Raw genomic sequence first — 19,058 nt, 5'->3', positions numbered from 1 at the left:
AAAGAACATATTGTAATAATTCATGCAGAATCTTTACCGTGTATGTGGCATTTGGTCTTTTCTTCACTTAAAAAGTATTTTTATTTCTTGTTTTCCTCCCTAATGATTCAATATCCCAGTGTTCAAATAAGGGCTTTTGTTCCTCACAGACCATCTTTCTTCCTGTTTGATTTTAAAATGAAGCTGTGCAGCTGGCAAATGTTATGACATGACAGTCAGTGCCATAGCAACAGACTGTGAGGTCATCAGTTTAGAAGTATGACTTCATCACAGGATCGGACTATTTTAGCGTTTGCTATTACTCCCATTACCACAGCATGCAATTGCTTATGAGTCAGAAGAGCAGCTGGATTGCCTGGGACTTTTTGCTTACTCACACATGGGCCAGGTACAGACATTACACTTTTACTGATATAAGTGATGGGAAACCAGTCTATACCCATAACAGAACAGAAGTTCAGCACACAAAACTAGTCTATACCCATAACAGAAAGGAAGCTCAGCACACACAGACTGGTTTAAAACTAGTAGAACCCTATCTAAGATTTGCACACCCACCAAAAGGGCAGATTTGTATTCTGTTCAGTACCGATATAAACTACACTGCTTACACAAAACCGCACTTAGATTGATTCTGCCTCAGGCTTTTTGAAGGTCTGTACCTAGCCATGGAAGTCCCAGAGGCACTAACAACAGGAAGTTTGGCATTTTGGGGAGTCTGCTGAAAGAGTGAATCTACTGTAAGGGCAGTGAAGGTACATATGGATAGAAGACTGTTAGATGTCAGAGGATGAAGCAATCTCTTACATCTGAGCAATGCTGAGAATGAAATCTTTTCAAAGAATCTGCTTAAAATAATCAACAATTTTAATAACAGCTTCAAAATGAATCACATTGATCTCTCTGTAAATGCTGCCATATTGAATGGCTAGCACTTGAATGAACACTGCCAAGAACTTAGAACTATATTATTAATGTCTGTCTATGCATTACATACAGTGCTGGTGAAAGGTGCCAGTCTGAAAGACCTGGAGGCTGAAATCCTTGTTTCTACACAACACACCTGGCACAGCAACAGCAGTAACATCATTCTACTAGAGTTTCTCAGCCTTGCTCAGGTGTGATCACTTCTAACAGTGAAAGGTGGTTTAGTCTCCAGGCCCATTTAATTTTGTATCTCTCTGGGAATCCTTTTCTCCAGGGATTTTCTGGTAAGGCTACAGACTTATTTCTTAAAGGCCACTGAAAAGACAGCCTTATGTTTCTACCCCAGATGGGTTTTCACTGAAGCTGAAAGGTCTCCACTATATCTATGTTTTTATTGTTATTACAGGAGCACCCATAAACCGTAGTTCAGATCAAGGCTCTGTTGTGCTATGCACTGTTCAGACACATAGGCTGTGTCCACAAGTGGTGTGGATGTTTGGTTCCCCGGGGACAATGTGCACTGCAGCTAATTGTCCCCGGGGAATGCCCATGCCACTTGCACTCTGGCACATGGCAAGTTACCCCAGGGGCGGTAGGGGAGCCTGGGGCTAGCACTGGGCTGGCCCCAGCAGCCTTATCTGGGGGCCTCCAGGGGCTGCAGCAGTGACAATTCTGCCATGTGGAGCCTGGCTGGCAGCCTCAGCATGGCTCCAGGTGGCCCAGCTCTGCTTTTGAGCGGCACACGCTCACTGCCTGTGCATGCACTGCTTCACCATTTTTCTCCACCATGTGCGGTATGTGGCATCACAGAAGTATCTGCGGTGCCATGTACTGCATGGCTGCACTCGTCTGGACATGGCCATAGTAAGAGCTGGTCCTTGCCCCTAGGAGTTTATACTCTACATATAACAGAAAAACAAAAGATGATAGATGAAATAGAGGTGAAGCAACTTACCCAAGAGCTTACAATGGAACCCAGGTCCCCTGGATTCTTGGCTAGTATCTCAGCCAGTGCTCCTCTTCATGCACTTAACCAGCCAAGGCTGCTAAAGTATTTACTAATTTAATATTTTATTAATCTTTCTTTTAACTCAAAACTCCTTTCCTGGCCATTTTCACCTTGGCAGTTTTGTTTTAGACACAGTTTTCTATGAAGTACCTGTCAATATGGCTCCTTCATGGTCAGAAACAAACCATTTATGTTAGAGGCTATCAAATGCTTGAAGGAAAGTAATTTCTCATTCAAAATATGGCTTTCTTCTTAAAGGGTGAAATCCTGAAATACATGCTCCATTGTTTTGCTATAGTGAGATTTCCCTTACTGGTAATCATAGAATCAGTCAAAGAATCATAGAAAGTACAATTGGAAGGGACTTCCAAAGATCATGTAGTCCAACCCCTTGCCTGTGGCAGGATCATCCTTGCTATCAAGCCATCCTGTACAACCCATAATGTAAACTCTACATAAAGGTACCATCAACCTTGATATAACATAGCCATAACAGCCTAACCTTTCACAAATAAAGCAGGGAAACCATGGCAGCCAATGTTCTGCTTCTATAAAAGGTTGTCAGTATATGCTTAAGAGATCTCAGGTAGAGGGACATGCCCCCCACTATAGAGGAAAGCAACTCTCCTCACCCCCAAATCCATACCAGTCTGACCATTGGATAAAATTCCTTCCTGACCCCAAATATGGTGATCAATCTGACCTTGATTAGGAGCCTCTGGTTTTGATCCCACCAGAAGCATTGGCACTCCCCAGCCTTGGCTGTCACCGACACCCAATGCCTCTGAGGAAGGTTTAAAAACATCCTGACACATATAGCAGAAAGAGGGGAAGGGAGCAACCAGCAAAGCCTGGAAACATGGGAAATACCCATAGTAGAACACAGGCATAGCTACACCTATATCATCACTGACCAGTGGCTGTCCAACCTCTTCTTGAACACTTCCAGTGGTGGGGAGTCCAGAACTTCCCGAGGCAGTCTGTTCCACTGCCTCACTGTTGTAACAGTGAAGAGGCTTTTTTGGATATCCATTCTAAACCTACTTCACTGCAGCTTCAAGCTGTTGGTCTGTATCCTCCTCACTGCAGCAAGACAGAAAAGGTGCTTTCCCTCTTTTTTTTATGGCAGCCCTTCAAGTATTTGAAGACTGCTATTATGTCCCCTCTGAAGCACCTTTTCTGTAAGCTGAACATGCCCAGTTCCTTCAGCCTCTCCTCATATGATATGCCTTCCAAGCCCCTGATCATCTTGGTTGCCTGCCCCAACCCTCTCTAACTTCTCCAGGTCCTTTTTAAAATGTGGAGTATAGAACTGCACACAATACTCCATGAGGCCTAACCAGTGATGAGTAGAGAGGCACTATTAGCTCCCATGTCTTTCATTTAATGCTTCTATTAGGTGATCCCATCCTTATATTAGGTGATTCTATTGATGCATCCTAAAACTGCACTCACTTTTTGTGTAACTGCATCACACTGCAGGCTCATAGTGAGTCTGTGATCTACCAAAACTCCCAAGTCCTTTTCCATAGTGCTGCCATCCAGCCAGGTGTCACACATTTTGTATTTGTGTTTTTAATTATTCTTCCCGAGATGAGCATTTTGCTTGCAGAAGGGCTGAGGAAGGTCTTTAAGTTCATGCTTGACTATTCTTGCTTTATTACTCCATGGAACTTAAAATCGAGAATATGTAAAAAGCTGAGAAACTTGAATGAGTACCAACATATTTATTCAGTTCAGGTGCAGACTGCCTACCGCAGTGCTAATATACATTACTAATATGATTCAGGCTGGAGGGTCTGGACTGGGTGGATTAAGAGTTGATGGAAAGCCATTCTCTGAACCCCAAAACAGCTTCAGTAAAAGGATTTTAAAGGGCCTGTTTTCCACAAGGATGCTTTAATGCCATGTGTTTGTCAATTAGCATCTTCTAGCAAGATTGGTATATTCCTGGGTAACAATCTACACTTGCTCTTTCTGTCTCTGCAGTAGTGCAGCAAAAGTATGTGAATGTATCTGAGAAACTGAAATACAGAATGGTCACTGGTCATTCATGTCCGTAGGATTTAAATGCACTCACACACACATGCATACACGCACTGAATCAGATGCCAAGTCCTCAGCTGGTGTAAATTAGCATGTTAATATATGACCTCATTTGAACTATGACATTTTTGCTCAGCTGAGAGCCAGCCCTGCCTGTTTAGAAACTGGAAGGAAGTTTTATCATTTTCCAACAGGAAATTGAGGACAGGCAAATTCTGAGGGTAAACTACTTGATAGTGTTCCTTCTGAGGCATTTTTGTACTGTTAGTCCTGGCCACAGAGCAACTCAGTCCTCTTGTTCAAGGGTTGGCAACCTATTCAGATTCAGTCCACAGAGCTGTTTTATCCAGCTTATGAAGCCATGGCTTCAGCTGTATTTTGACAATGGGGAGGCTTTGATGGTGTTTCTGCAGTGGGGGCCTTTGCCTGCATAGTGGCTTGGTGGCAGAAACGTGGTGGTGGCTGGGTAGTGGGGAGAAGCAGTTGTGGTGGTAGTGGCAGCATCAAGAAGCCAGGTCAGAAGGGCCAGCCTGCCTCCATCTGAACTGGATAATTTTGGTCTGCCACTCCTGAAGTATTTCCAACTCCTGCTCTTGGCACAGTTGTAGGATTTGGTCATTTTCCTGCCTGTTTAAACATGAAGCTGGGATGGTTTAAAAATATGAGACAATAGCCAGTCACATGACAGCAGAGGAGTATATCCTGCAATCATTAATAAGAAGATGCAGTGAATCAAGCCCCAAACGAGATTCAACCAAACCTGTGACTGAGGTCCTGGGAAAAGAAGATGTCTCTTTGTGCCATTGCATTGCTGGAAGTTGGGTGTGGACATTGCACAACCAGTGCAAAAGGATCATCCTAGTACTGGCACATCTTTCAGTTATCCCTACCTTGCTGCCAGCATACAGGAGATAGATGGGGGGAGGGAGGCATGATCAGGACACCTCTACATTTATCCAGCACTGCTGTGGATGCCCTCCACTCTTAAGCAACCAATATAATGTAGGGCAGCCCCAACACCCGCTTATGAGCTTAGATGTGTGTTGCTTGACTGTGGTTGAGGTCAGGACCTCAGTTAATGTTCATGAAGATTAATCTCTTTTTTGGGAGAGATACAGTTATGAGGTTTTCTGAGTTCTGTGTTTGTGAGAGTGAAAAGTTCATTGCATTAGTGAGGAATGAGCAGAACAGAAGCAAAAGCTATGTGAGCCCCCCCACATGAAAGGTCTCCAAGTGCACCTCAATCCTGGCCTTTATAGTCCTTTCCTGTATGGGACACACCCTGGGACACACCCACACAGTGAATCCTGTTATTCCATTTCTAGCTCTCTTCTGAAGAGAGACTAGTTTTTACCTAATGGTCTTATGAACAAATGGAGATGAGGAAGAAGCTAGCAGAGCAACCTGACTTTCACATGTGACCTATGTCAGGATTTGGATTTGGCTTTCCAGAACTGATGGGGCCATTATTTTATTAACTCCATGCCACCCAAATCCCTTGAGTCCTTTGTTTATTTACATTAAGGTTTTGTCACCTCACAGTTATCACTGTCCGTCGCATTCATCTCACCAGTGACAGTGGGAAAAACGATTTTCAGACCATGGTGCTCCCATGATGTTAGAGCTGTTCTCAGATAAAGCTGGATGATTACAAAGTGGCAGATGGTCAGGTAATGCTTGTTTTTCCTTCTGTTCCAGTGGTGTTTCAAGGGTCACTGCATCTGGAAGACTTCAGAACAGCCTTACAGCCAGGATGGCAGCTGGAGTTCCTGGTCCAAGTTTGGTTCCTGCTCTAGGACGTGTGGGGGTGGGGTCCGCTCCCGCAGCAGGAGCTGCAACAACCCACCGTAAGTTTGGCCTTCTGGTGATTCTTTTGGTCACTGTAAAATTGTAACTGGCAGAGAACAGGAAGCTCCTTCTCCTTCCTTCAGGAGGACAGTCACAAGGAAAGAAAGAGTTCCTCTGTGAAGTTGAGTAAGCCAGAAAGAGAGAGTACCATGTATAGACACCACAGTACATGTCACAACATTAAAAGATATTTCATTTTCCAGGGACTTGCACCTTTGAGGCACCTATACATGTGCCAGACATCTGCTCTGATGCATGCTAATTAGCACGCATTGGAGCAGACTTGATTAATTGAGTTTGTTGGAGTGTGCTAATTAGCATGCTCCGGCAGCCTCTGGTTCATGTATATTCAGTATTCCCACACTTCAAAATGGTGGTGCCGCCATTCTGAAGAGTGGGGATGCTGAATACATGAATACTAATTAAAGCAACCCCATCCCCCTGTCACCCCATAGCATGTGTAGATGCCCTAGATGGTCTGCTTGTTTATCTTAGATTGGCTGAGTTCAGTGGTAAATGTTAGCATGAGATTTAAAAATGAGTCTAAGGGAGTTGGACTTCCAACTCCCATTGGATTAGAGCTCGGAATTTTCAGTTTTTGTTAAATAATCCATCTATAGTCTCTTAGTTTTAATGCCGAGCTACCTGCTCTTCTCCTGCACATGTAATCCAACTGGGTTGGACCCCTTCCTCCTTCCAGTAGAGCACTTGCTTTAAAGAAGCACTGTCAAGGCGTACTGGCTTCAAGGAGATTAAACATAACCTCTTGTCTTGGTGATTTGATAATAGCAGCTGGCAGTCATGGGAACACATGTGCAGTTTTTCCCACTTCTTTGCTCAGCAGGCAGAGGACAGGAATGAGAGGTGTTCACAGAGACCCTCAAACTAGCATAAAGTAGTTATTGGTCAACCACTTTCAGTGCTGATTTTATTTCTTTAAATGACTCACAAAAAATAAGCGCACATGCGTGTGTGTCCTTGGATGTGTTGGTAGTCTGTTCTGGATTAAGGGAGAGTCCAGATGTTAAAAGTGACTGGTGATATATGGATGCCTGTAGGCATTGCTGTATGAATTAATGAGTTCTTAAACTGTTGTAGATCTCTGCTTCTATTGGGTTGTATCAGGCTTGAATGCCCGTTTCTGAAATACTCAAAATGATTCTTTTCCCACTGGATTTATTTTGTAGACCAGCTTATGGTGGGCGAAATTGCCCCGGATCCACTTATGAGTACCAGATCTGCAATACTGAAGAGTGCCGTGGACCATATGAGGATTTCCGTGCCCAACAGTGCTCCAAGCGCAACTCTTACTATACCCATCAGAACTCCAAGCACACCTGGCTTCCCTACGAGCATCATGATGGTGAGCGGAGATGGCCCAATTTGCCAGACAGTGTTAGTGCCAAGCAGTTAATGAACTGACTCATGTTTGTTTTGTGGGCTTTGAAGGTAGCTAAGTCCAAGCTACCTTTGGATGAGGCTGGTAGTTTGTGCCACATGTGATGGTGTTTTTGGTAATATAGACTGCAGAACCTGGATACTGTCATTTGGTTTCCACTGTGAGAGCTGATCACAAGCATCTAAAATACGTCAGCAAAATGCTCTTTGCATAGCATGTGATGTATAGCAGGGAAATAAAGACCACTGAATATAGAGCCAGGTGAGTCAGTGGAAAAAGGGTTTTCAAATAGAGAGACCATATGCCATTGGCATAAATTAGCAACCCATAAGTTACTTCGGCTCATACCAGGATTGCAACTGGCACAGACAAGCCAACAGCATAAGGAAACTATAACTAGCACTCTGACACCTCCTTCATTTTTTTCTACCAGTCAAGTCTTGAAAGAAAGAAGAGAATCTGCTTTTCTTATTAAATGTAAATATATCCACCCACACTTTTTAAAATAATTTTTATCACTCCAGCAGGCCCAACTCTCATTGAATAAAGGCAACAAGTGACCCTATAATTCCAGCTGTTTTGATGGATTTTCAGTTGTAAGAATACACAAACCAGTTGGAATAAAACTGTTATCCTCATATTGAGGGATTGCTGACAACAGAATCAAAGTGACTTTGCATGTGTGTCCATGGCAGAATGTGGTCTTTCATTCACCCTCCTAATTGTTTCACATTCAAGAAAGTCTGACTTTGCCCAGACACATCCTTCATGATTGTTCATTTGCTGGCACCTCCAGAGTCACACTTCCATAAGTGTGCTGCTAGAGAATACATAGCATCAAATAGTAAATATAGGAAGTCATTAGACACAATAAAAAGACAGGCAGGTCTTGAAAACATCCCAAGTGTGTTCAAGGTTGGAAGTTCACCCTCTTGAAGTAGGTTTTTTTAATTGATTCTAAAGAATTGCTACAAGCATGAGCTCCTCAATATCTTTTGTTGTTGTTGCAGATGCTCAGAAGTGTGAGCTGATTTGTCAGTCTGAGGGAACAGGAGATGTGGTATTCATGAACCAAGTTGTTCACGATGGTACCAGATGCAGCTACAGAGACCCCTACAGTGTGTGTGTCCGGGGGGAGTGTGTGGTATGTTGCTAAATACTACGTCTACTGATTTTCAATTTTACTTGTCTTCTATCCAAATAAGAGTGCTTGGGCAAGGCAAAGACAAGGAGTACGCACATTTCTTGAAGTCAGTGGAAACTTACAAAAACATTTAAACTTACCATAGACTTTTCATTGGAGCTCTATAAGCTGGAGCACTATCTGAAACAAAATAAAGGAAAAGGTCAGATATGCTGTTACTTAAACAGGCTCCCTTAGCACTCATCCTGGTAGAGAAGCTGTGTGCGCGTGCGTGTGTGTGTCTTGTGCTATTTTTATCCAGAAGAGAATGAGTATGTTGGTGTGTGGGCTGAGGCTTCTATCAGAGGTGGGAATCAAAGTTGAACAATACATCCCTGAAGACTTCTACTGAGGGAAGAAAGGAGAAGGAGGAGGAGTACCAGGTTGGGGGGTCAAATGATGTGGAGGCCTAGGTTTCCAGAGTGCAGCCTTCATGAGAATGACTCAACAGCTGGTAGAAATCTATGTGGTTTGTCCTGGAAAGTCGCTATCTACTTTCACCCACCCACCCACCCACTTTATCTCACCCTCATCTATGTTGTAGCTGTACAACATTGCTAAAGCCCAAAAATAGCTTTAAGGTGTGATGTCTGCCATGTATTCTGAATCTCTCTGTACATGTGACCCTATTTTTTTTTTTATTTCTTTCCCTCTCTGGTGACAGCACGTTGGGTGTGACAAAGAAATTGGCTCTCTGAAGCAGGATGACAAGTGTGGTGTTTGTGGGGGTGACAATTCCCACTGTCGGACAGTGAAAGGGACTTTGGTTAAAACCCCCAAGGAGCCAGGTAAGAATACATCCCCAGAGTACAGGAAGTGGGCTGTTTAAATATGTATTAGCATGTAAGAAATGTAGCATGTCTGGGGGCAAGCATTTGTCCTTCACTGGGCCTGCATAAATCTAGCATTCCTATTTTGAAATCCAGATTTACACTGGTGTAGGTGAAAGCACAGTTTGGCCCTACACATACAAGTACAAATGGATCTTATCATTTTGCATTATTTATTTAGCATTTAGCATAATCCAGTATCCATAGTCATGGACCAAACCTGCCTATGGTAGGCACTAGACAACCAGAGCAGACAGACAGAAAGGGGAAATGGCTGCTGAACTACAGCTTGCTACCCAGAAATGCTACCTACTGCAGTCTCAGAGTGCTGTCTAATGCTGCTCCTGTTACTTATTAGAGCATTTAATATTGGTCTCATAATTTATGTTTAAAAAAGAAAGAAATCTAGCCCTTTGTCTTATTCTGCAGACATTTGGCAAGCTATATTAAAGCCCTGTAATTTGACATCTAAGTGCTTGTATTTAAATGGTCAGTGTCCATTGGTCCCATCCTTAACTGGTGTCAGTTGACATGCCTTTAGTGATTTTACTGGATCCCCACCTGTTAAAGCCAGTTGGTTATGGCCCATTGCATGTGCCCCAGTGACAAGTCTCAGCAGTACCCAGTAACCATTTTGCTACTCAGCTAAAGATGTTGTTTATAATACCTGCTTCTTTCTGCCTGTCTGTTATCTGTCTGTTTATGATGATTCAAGCAGTTGCCATCACCAGGCTAGACCAGTGTAGCACACTGGATTTGGAGTTTCCTGGGATGGCCACTTGGAAGTTGCAGCACTTACATCACACAGTAGATTACCTGCTGTACAGTACAGATGGCAAGGTGAAATGCATGCCTGTGGTGCAGTCAGGAGGAGTCCTGGCAGTAGCTGCAATCTGTAGGTGCATCTGAGCTAGTTTTAATTTAGCCAGTGTAGATAACAGCAGCACTGAAGCAGCAGCCTTTGCAGGTCAGACTAGACCAGCAGCCAGAGTACATGGCCAGGGATCCTTGCCAGCTGATGCAGCTTATACTGACCTGTGTGCTGCTGCATCTTCATTGCTGTTGTTACCCAAGCTAGCTAGGATGAAACTAGTTCAGGGATGCTACTTTATGCTTCAGTCACACTTCCTGATTGCTGCATGGATATAACCTTACAGCACTGCTCCATGAACTTCAGTGGATCTTGGAACAAACCTTGTTGCTGATTCAGTTTTGGCTTGAATTCCTGGTTATGGTCTTCATCTGCTAAGCCTTTAATTTGCTATTCTTTCCCATCTTTTGCTTCCTTCTCTAAGCTCAGGTGTAGCTGTCAGTAGCTTAACTAAGGGTAAGTGAAAGGGCACCAGCCCTGGGCGCTGACTTAGAAGGGGTGCCAAAATTGTCCCTCCCCCAACAGAGTCTGTGCCTCGGCAGGTAAGACCAGCTCCACAGCATTTTTCTTGCAGCAGCAGCAGCTGGTGCATAGACACATCAATGCTGCTGCTCCTCTAAGAGCAAGAGCTGGGGTAGGCAGAGCATGTGGTGGCTACAGTAGCAGCAACAGCAGACACCAGGGAATGGGTAAGACTCCTGTACACGTCCCTGTCCTCGGAACCATTCCCCCAACAAGCCCACTCTCCTGCAGGGTTTGCCCAGGGCACAAAACCTACTTGTTTGGCTACTAGCAGCAGCTGTATTTATCTGACAGTGAGAGACAGCTAGTTCTGCAGTTATTTTTGTAAACCAATCTGAACCCCATACTTGCCAGTTTCAGGGGTTTTATTGACAAAGAGTGGTGACATCTCTGTAGAGGAGCTCTGACCTTTCAAATAAAACACTGTGAAGGAAGTGAAAAAAAGGGTTTTGCTTAGAGTGTGCCATACATAAGAGCATTCCGAATGCTGTCTATGTGGAAATAATTTGCCTTTCTCTGTCTAATCTCTTGCAGGGTTCAGGGTTAGGAGTAAGGTGCAAAGGGAATCAGGTTCTAGAAGCAAATGATGCAGCCTGACACAGAGAAGTCATAGAGGGTGTTGACAGAAGTGATGTTTTGTTGCTTGATTGGTCCCCTGAAGCACTTTACAGTCATGCCCTGAAAGAAGTGCACATCTGCAGAGTGCTTTAAAAGTACTCGATTGTGCGACAGTCTGAATCCTCATTACATGTCGCATGATTGAGTGCTTTTAAAGCATTCTGCAGCCCTGAGCTTCTGTCAAGGCATGGCTGTAGAGTACTTCATTACATGAGGGTACAGATGAAGGTGCTCCAAAGGAGTGGAGCTAGGGGAGAGAGTCTGCAGACATGCAGCTGCTCCAAACTGGAGCTCAGTCCCCAAAACTCCCCGGATCCAACAGTGAATGTCACTGTAACTCATGTGGTGCCAGAGTGGAGCTGTGCATCTATCAGCATTCAGAAAGTAGAGAACCTAACCAGGGGATGAGAAGGATTATGCAAGTGTGGCGGACTTACAGGTACAGCCTGGCAGCCCGGGCTCAGAGATTCTTCATTTTGATTGGTGGAGCCCATCCACCAATCAGGTAACACTGGGAAGGGGCTTGCCCCACCCTTGCCGGGGGGTGGTGGTGGGAGAGAGAGGAGAACCCTGGGCCTGGTTGTAGCCTGCTCTTTGCAGGTCCGACAACACTTTGGGGTGGAGCCTCCGGAGTGAATAAAAGGCGCTGTGTGTCCAGCACATGAGCGACGCATCAAGGGATGGAGAAGAGGATGGGCTAAGAATAGCTGGTGTGAGCTGGCTAGCAGGCAGCACTCTGAAGAGCCCGAAGACGCCTATTCATAAGCAGAAATGGCAAGTGGCTGCATCCCCAGCTCCACTGCAGGGAACACGGCGTCGGTGCATGGCTCTGTGCCTGGAGCCCATATCCTGGGAGCTGCATGAGGCAGCTCGGGTCTGCAAAGCCCTGGTGAGCGGCTGGGACCTCGTACATGCTGCAGTGCACAGAGCCCAAACCCTGGGAGCTGCATGAGGCAGCTTGGGTCTGCAACCCCCGGCAAGTGACTGGGATCTTGTGCATGCAGCGGTGCATGAAGCTCGAGAACCTGGGAGTAGCCTGAGGTGACTCGGGTCTATGATCCCTGACAAGTGGCCAGGGAACTCGTTGCGGGCAACGCTGCACGGAGGGTCTGGGAGACGGATTGAGCCCTGGCACCACACAAAGCGGCCTGGGCCTCCAACCCCCAGCAGAAGGTAGAGCCCTCAGTGCACAGGACGGTGCACAGGGGCACCTGTGAGCGGCAGTCCAAGGGAGCAAGTGGCACTCACCTGCACTCACCTGTATTTACCTGTTTTTCATCTATTCTAAATCCACTGTTCATCAGCACATTGTTTGGGGCTACCTAGAGGGGTGTAATCTTTCAGCCTTTATCTGTAGGACACAGTATTATATGATAATTGTATATCTGTGTGTGTTTATTAATAGCAATTATCTTAATTCTTGTATATATTAATAAATCTGTATATAGTTGAGTACCTCTTGTTCTGGCCTGACTTTACAGGGAGTAGAAGGATCTGGCCTCCATATTGCAGGTCCCTCTTGCAGCACCCTTGCCTGCTGCCTGTCCCTTCTATCTGAAGAGGGGAGCACAGTACTTGGGTGCACCCAGGTTACATAATGCTGTGTGAGACTAGGACTATTGCTTAGAGAATGATAGCAAACTGTCTGTGTCATTGGAAGAGAAGAGGAGTTAGGAGATTGTGGGACAAGTCTTGAAGAAGGTTCAGGGGTAGAAACCAAGAGAAAAGCATAATGGGAGGACTGAAAAGCCTCATGTCCATATAGGCATCAGCTTAGATTCCAAATATTGGATGCTTGTCTGAATGGACTCTGAATATTTTGAATTTGACTCATTGCTAATAAAATCACAGATTATCTGCTATCTCTGCAAACAGTCCCTTAATGCTTCACTGTACTCATGACCTGGAGAATCAAATTAGGGCTGCCTTGCAAATGCAGAGTTATCTAAACTAGCCTGTTATCAACCGTAAAAGCACAAGCCAAAAGTACCAACTAAAACACACGCCTCCCTTTTCTTCTCTCACTGAAGCATCAAAGCATGTTGGGAGCGTTCCACAGGGTTCAAACCTTATTGCTATGGTGTTGGTTTTTAGAGTGCTTCTCTTTCTTTTATTTTTCAGTGGGTGTTTTGAAAATGTTTGAGATTCCAGCTGGGGCCAGGCACGTTCAGATAGAAGAGATGGAGCCAGCATCCCATAACATTGGTGAGCACTGACTGGTCACAGAGTGCAAACAGGCCAAGAGGCAGGGAGTGTTAGTCAGCCTTGCCTCATTTTGTTTAATTAAAGAAACTTTAAGGGTCAAATGATCTAAACTAGGTGAGTGGGTCATGCTTTCCAAGTGGGTGTGGGATTGCTAAGAGCCAATTTTATTGTACTGTACATGCATAATATTTAGAATTATATCCAGAATGGGCTAACTGAGCGCAAAAGGCTTATTTACTGTCCAGTTCCTGCTTGAGTGATAAGTAGGTCTCGTTCAAGGCTTTCTTGCATGTAAGTCAGACAGCCCACAGGCAGTTTTGCCAAGTGCACTATGACTGTTGATCTTGTCTGAAAAGAAGCCCAGGAATGGAGTAGTGGGGGACATTGAAGGATTAATTGTATTAGCAAAACTGTATGGGTGCCCAGGAATGGAGTAGCAAGGTGGAGTTCTTGTCAGAACTGAGGTATGTTGGCTGGGGCCAAAGGGCAAGGAATTGGCATGTGGTTTGCCATCTTGGCATTAGCTGGTGCTTCTGTTCCTGCACTTTCATGAACACTAACAACGAGGTGAAAAATGAGAGCATAACATGAAGTCTTAGGGCCATATCTTTGGGACTAGACTTTCTGAGGCCTTTCTGAGCCTAGCACAGCTCAGGAATGGAAGGAGTGTTATGGGGTGACTTTAACACCCAAGCTACCCCAACCAATCCTACAGCTCCAGGGCACCACTAAGCCTGTTTTGAGACCATCTAAGAACAACCTGATTGTGAGCATACTAACCAGGAGTGCCCCCTAAGGGACAATTATGTCAGATGGAGACTGGCTGGACAAAGCAGCTTCCCCTGTCTTAGGAGGATAGGGGAAGGCATAAGAGCTGATGTGCTGGCCATAGTCAACTTGGGGTTGGTTAAGCCAGATTTACAGATCCTTTTTAGTGTCATTGTAGGGCAGCTGGCTATTTTTCTAGTTATTAGAGACACTTACAAAGGTGATCTGTCTTTGTATCATGTTCTGGATGGGAGGTGTGGTTGGAGGTTGGGGAAATGAGATCATGAGAAAGAGGGCATTAAGAGGAAGTAGCTGTTCCCCTACCTCTTGATTAGCAAATCACCTTTCTTCCTACTGCATCATCCTTCTTTACCAGTGAGTCTGGCAAATAGAGCTTTCCTTTTTTCTCCTGTGCCTTTATGATGATAAGGTATTTAGCAGAATTCACAGTTTCATTGGAAACTGACAGGCTGCTCTATGAGTACTTCTGCTATGGCCTCAAACTTGTCACCTCTGGACTGTCAATCATGTGCCTTAGCACCTATGTCACCTCAGTCCCCAACAAATAGAGCTGAGTCTGTGCAAACCCTTACCAACCATTCATATAATGGTCCTCTATCTGAGGATATATTCCCCAAAGCCTTCCTCTTCATGTGAAATCTCTTTTGGCCACAGGAAAAATGGGGTTGTGTTCTTTCTGCTTAGGAGCCCATTATTTCAAAGAATGAGGGGATTGGTATTTAAGCAAAGTAGTTGGAAAATGCAGACACCAGCCCTAGTTACATGCATCAATCCATTCAATAGGATGTACCCATGCAGTTTCATCAGTCAGTGCCCACAGTCTTATTTTCTGCACTTCAGAGACAAAGGCCCAGAGGAGGTATTTTTCTAAGGAAGCATAAGAGATCACTTCTTTTTTCTCCAAGAACACTGTACTGGTCATCTGCTAAGACACTTTGCTTCTTAGCAGCAGAACACCCTGCTTATTCAGCTTTGCACACTCCACAGCTTTGCCAGTACACATCATCCTTGACCTATCCCACACCCCTTTTTTAAGCATTGATGCACAGATATTGCCAAGGCTGCCAGAGTGGTTTTGTGATGGAGACACTGCTCTTTCAGTTACCACTTAATCAAGTATTTAAATGCAGGTGATTTTCTATAAAAGACCTAACAACAGGTTAACCTGTGGCTGTTAAATTCCCCTAGATTATGCTACCAATTCATTCGACTGTTCCTGAAAGACATTGGCATGATAAAATTACTTTGTGACTCTTTTTTCTAGCTGTTAAGAACCAAGGCACTGGTAACTTCATCCTAAATGCCAAGGGAAAAGAAGCCAAAAGCAAAACCTTCCTTGAGATGGGCTTGGAATGGGAATACACCATAGAGAATGGCAAAGAGACCTTGAAAACTAGTGGGCCCCTACATGAAGCCATCAGTGTTCTGGTGAGTCCAGCTGGTTTGTCTTTAGGGAAATAATGGCTGACCATCATGCAATGTCACAGAATACACAATGCTAAAATGTTAGAAAAGTCTCATATAAAAGTTAGAAAGAATAGGAACATTTTATAATGAATAGGTATATTTTTTAAAAAGTGAAATTTAAATAAGAATAATAATAATGGACTAGTCTGGAATGTGTCAGGGTAGACCAAAGGTATGCTCCTCAGGTACCTCAAGGTTTTGAGCTTGTGTCTGATAGTGTATCAAAGGACACAACAGCCTACTGGTATACACCTCATTTTGGCTTATGTAAGCCTTACAAGGAATTAAACATGTAAGTTCTCTGTGCATTCATGGATGAATGGTCCCCCCTGCCCTGGCAATATGTGTTCACTTTTTGGTAAAGAGTTTTACAAACAACCCTTCTGTTCTAGAGTTTTAGTTAAAATTCCTGTTTATGCAGATAAGGGGGAAGGTTACATGTGTGGAGTCTAGCAAGTAAATAGTTTGCTGGGCATTTTCTTTATGTGCCTGTGAAAGAACTCCCTCCCAGCCTCCTCATTTTTGGGGTTGTTTGTTCCCCTCTTCTCTCTCTCTCTCTTTCTCTCTGCCCGTGTGTCTATCAACTGGTTGCTAGGTAATCACCTGGTTGCTAGGGGATCTCCTAGGGAGTAGGGATTCCTCTCTCCCTGTAGCCAGGTCTATTGTTAAACTTCCCCCCTTTGGCCTGGGAAGGTGGTCCTAAGGCAGTGGTCCTTTCTCAAGGTGAGAGCGGACATTACTCAAACCCACCGGTCAGCATCAGTGATGCTGAGAAGATACCTGATGTTGGTTGGGTCCAGGTGGTGAGGTCAAGAGGGCTATTTAAGAGTCCCTCCAGGAAGAAGGCAGACAGACATTTTAAAGACACACACAAAGAAGCATGGACCTCCACAGCTGTGTCATACTCTGGATGTGGATGTGAGTAACTTACCAGGAACCTAACTAGGAACTTAGTTTAATGTACTCTAGTTGCATATCAAAAGGCTACCAAGATGCTTTTGTTTGCTCAGGGTTATTCTTTTGCTACTTCTCTGACTTGTACCCCTCCCCATGCCTACCCTCTCTACCCAATAAAGCTATAAAGCTGTCCCTTATAGCCAGCCTTGTTGTACATGCTTGAGATGGGTTGGGCAGGCCTTTTTGCTCCCTTTACTTGGCTGACTAAGGGAGGCCTCAGGCTATAAGAAGCACTTAGATATATCCTGCTGGGGTTAAGCAACCCCTAAGTCTACAGGGTCTGTTTGTCCTGGGTGGCACAAGGCCCAGAGAAAAACCTGAATCCAGGTGCTGGCAGCGGTACCCCAGGCTTGCTGGTGTGCTCCAGGAAGGGAGTTGGCCAGACCTAGGCACCCCAGGGGAGGCACTCGAAGGTTGGTTTTTGGTGGGGTGCAGTGAGGTGGGTGGCTCAGCACAGGAGCATCCCCTACTGGCCTGCCACAGTGCCAAGAGGTAGAACACAGAGTATATTGGGTATATACTGTATATTGTGTATATTGTGCATTTTATGGTCCTTCTGATCATTTTGGATGAAAAATTTCAATTGGATCAGGATTTCTTCATATCAGCTCTTTTTCCTCTTTTTTTTTTTCTGCTATTCTGGTTTCATTTCTTTCTTCTACTTTCTTTTCCATTACTTTTTTATGCTATGTATCTGTGTGATAAATTATTATATTTCTTGTTTGTTTTCTCCTTTCTAATCCCTTTCCTCCCATCTCTTGCACTATTTCCCACTTTTTCATTTTTTCTTTCTCTCTTCCCACTGCCCCTTCCTTGTTTTTTATCCCTTTGATTGCAGGTTATCCCACAGGAAGATGAATTTATGAGCAGCTTGATGTATAAATACATCATCCATGAGGACTTGCTGCCTATGATTGGAAACAATAATGTCCTTCTTGAAGAGATGGACACCTATGAGTGGGCTCTCAAGAGCTGGTCGCAGTGCTCCAAGGCTTGTGGAGGAGGTCTCTTTCTCTTTTATGTTTCTTACTACATTGAGAAATAGTTAGCCATGATAGTCTGAAGTCAGGCAGAAGGCAGGGTAGATTTATACCTTATACACTAATCAGGGTGTGAATTAAGGGGAAGCTGGGGCGGCGGAGCCCTCCCCGCCCCCAAGAGATGAGACCCCCCACCTGTAAGATTTGAAAATCATAACCTGGGGGGGGATCTCTGATTGGATTGCTCCTTCACTTAGATGGACTTGTTAATCAATGAACTGGTTTCATTTTTTTGCAGACCCCTCCCCAACAGTCAAAGTGTAATTTGAACCCTGACACTAATCACACCAGAGATATACAGTATAAACTTCTGTAAGCACAGGGCTTACTTCACAGCATCTGATGAAGTAAGTTCTCTCCATATGAAAGCTTATGCAATACAGCTCTGAGTTAGTTAGTCTATAAGATGCAAATCTAACCTGCCTTTTGTCTTACTACATAGTCACACATGTGTAGCTCTCAGATATCTTGGACATATAGGACATTAGAAGAATCCCATCAGCCCCTGGCTTCTAAATATCTGAATAGTCCTCTTCCTGAGCAATTCCAGGCCTTAATCTTATCTCATTTGAGATAAATTGAGATAAATTTTGAGAGAGTCAAATTTCCTTTGCACTATTCTGATGTACTTCATTTCTAAATCTGCTTTGATGCAGTCTCTATGCTTTCACATGCTTATGATTTCTGTGGATTCTTGGAACCTGGGATTTAATGCAGGGTAATGCGAGCATCCATTATAAAGATATGAACAATTATTGCCAAGCCTTCTTTGAAACAGCCTTACTCTATATGCACAAGGACAAATTTTTCAGCATGCATTTTTAATTATGCATACATAATTTTGAATGGATTTTGCACACTTAAAAGAAGTAATTCTGCATATGGTACAAATTTCTATGTACAAATGTAGGATTTGCCCACATTAGAAGCACTAGCAGGTTTTGTGGACTTGGTTAAGTAGGATCACTGAAAGTATTATTTTTTGGCTAGAAACAGACATTGCTAAATGAAGTGGATCAGCTGTACTGTGATGTGTCTCAGCACCGCTGATCTGCTTTACTGGGCAAAATGCACGTTGTCCCTTGTCCTGCCTTTGGTGGTGTGGAACAAGGGATGATGTGATCTCTGGATGTGGTTTTGGGCTCAGCCAGATCCATCCCCATGATTGGCTTTCCCCACTCAGCCAGACTTGCTCCAGTGATTGCTGGGGTTGGGTCTTGGTGAGATTCCCTGGGGTGCCTCTCTGTAAGCATGCAGAGCTGGGTAGGTGTTCTGGGGGCTTGAGGGGCTCTCAAGCCCCTAGAACACCTGCCTGGGGGGGTTGGAGGGTGCAAGCAGCTCAGGCTG

General features: G+C 44.4%; 1 protein-coding gene across 1 annotated transcript in view; it reads left to right on the top strand.

Moving 5' to 3' along the window:
* ADAMTS14 (ADAM metallopeptidase with thrombospondin type 1 motif 14) overlaps positions 1–19,058 on the top strand; it is a 127,498-nt gene that overhangs the window by 95,649 nt on the left and 12,791 nt on the right. The window contains exons 11-17 of the mRNA XM_025193858.1: positions 5,681–5,829; positions 7,018–7,193; positions 8,240–8,373; positions 9,077–9,200; positions 13,375–13,458; positions 15,512–15,675; positions 17,510–17,675. Of these exons, the coding sequence (XP_025049643.1) occupies positions 5,681–5,829; positions 7,018–7,193; positions 8,240–8,373; positions 9,077–9,200; positions 13,375–13,458; positions 15,512–15,675; positions 17,510–17,675 (997 nt within the window). The remainder of the gene's footprint in view (positions 1–5,680; positions 5,830–7,017; positions 7,194–8,239; positions 8,374–9,076; positions 9,201–13,374; positions 13,459–15,511; positions 15,676–17,509; positions 17,676–19,058) is intronic.

This window comes from Alligator sinensis, unplaced genomic scaffold, assembly GCF_000455745.1.
Source record: "Alligator sinensis unplaced genomic scaffold, ASM45574v1 scaffold641_2, whole genome shotgun sequence".
Lineage (NCBI taxonomy): Eukaryota > Metazoa > Chordata > Crocodylia > Alligatoridae > Alligator > Alligator sinensis.
This window is presented reverse-complemented; position numbering and strand designations above follow the sequence as displayed.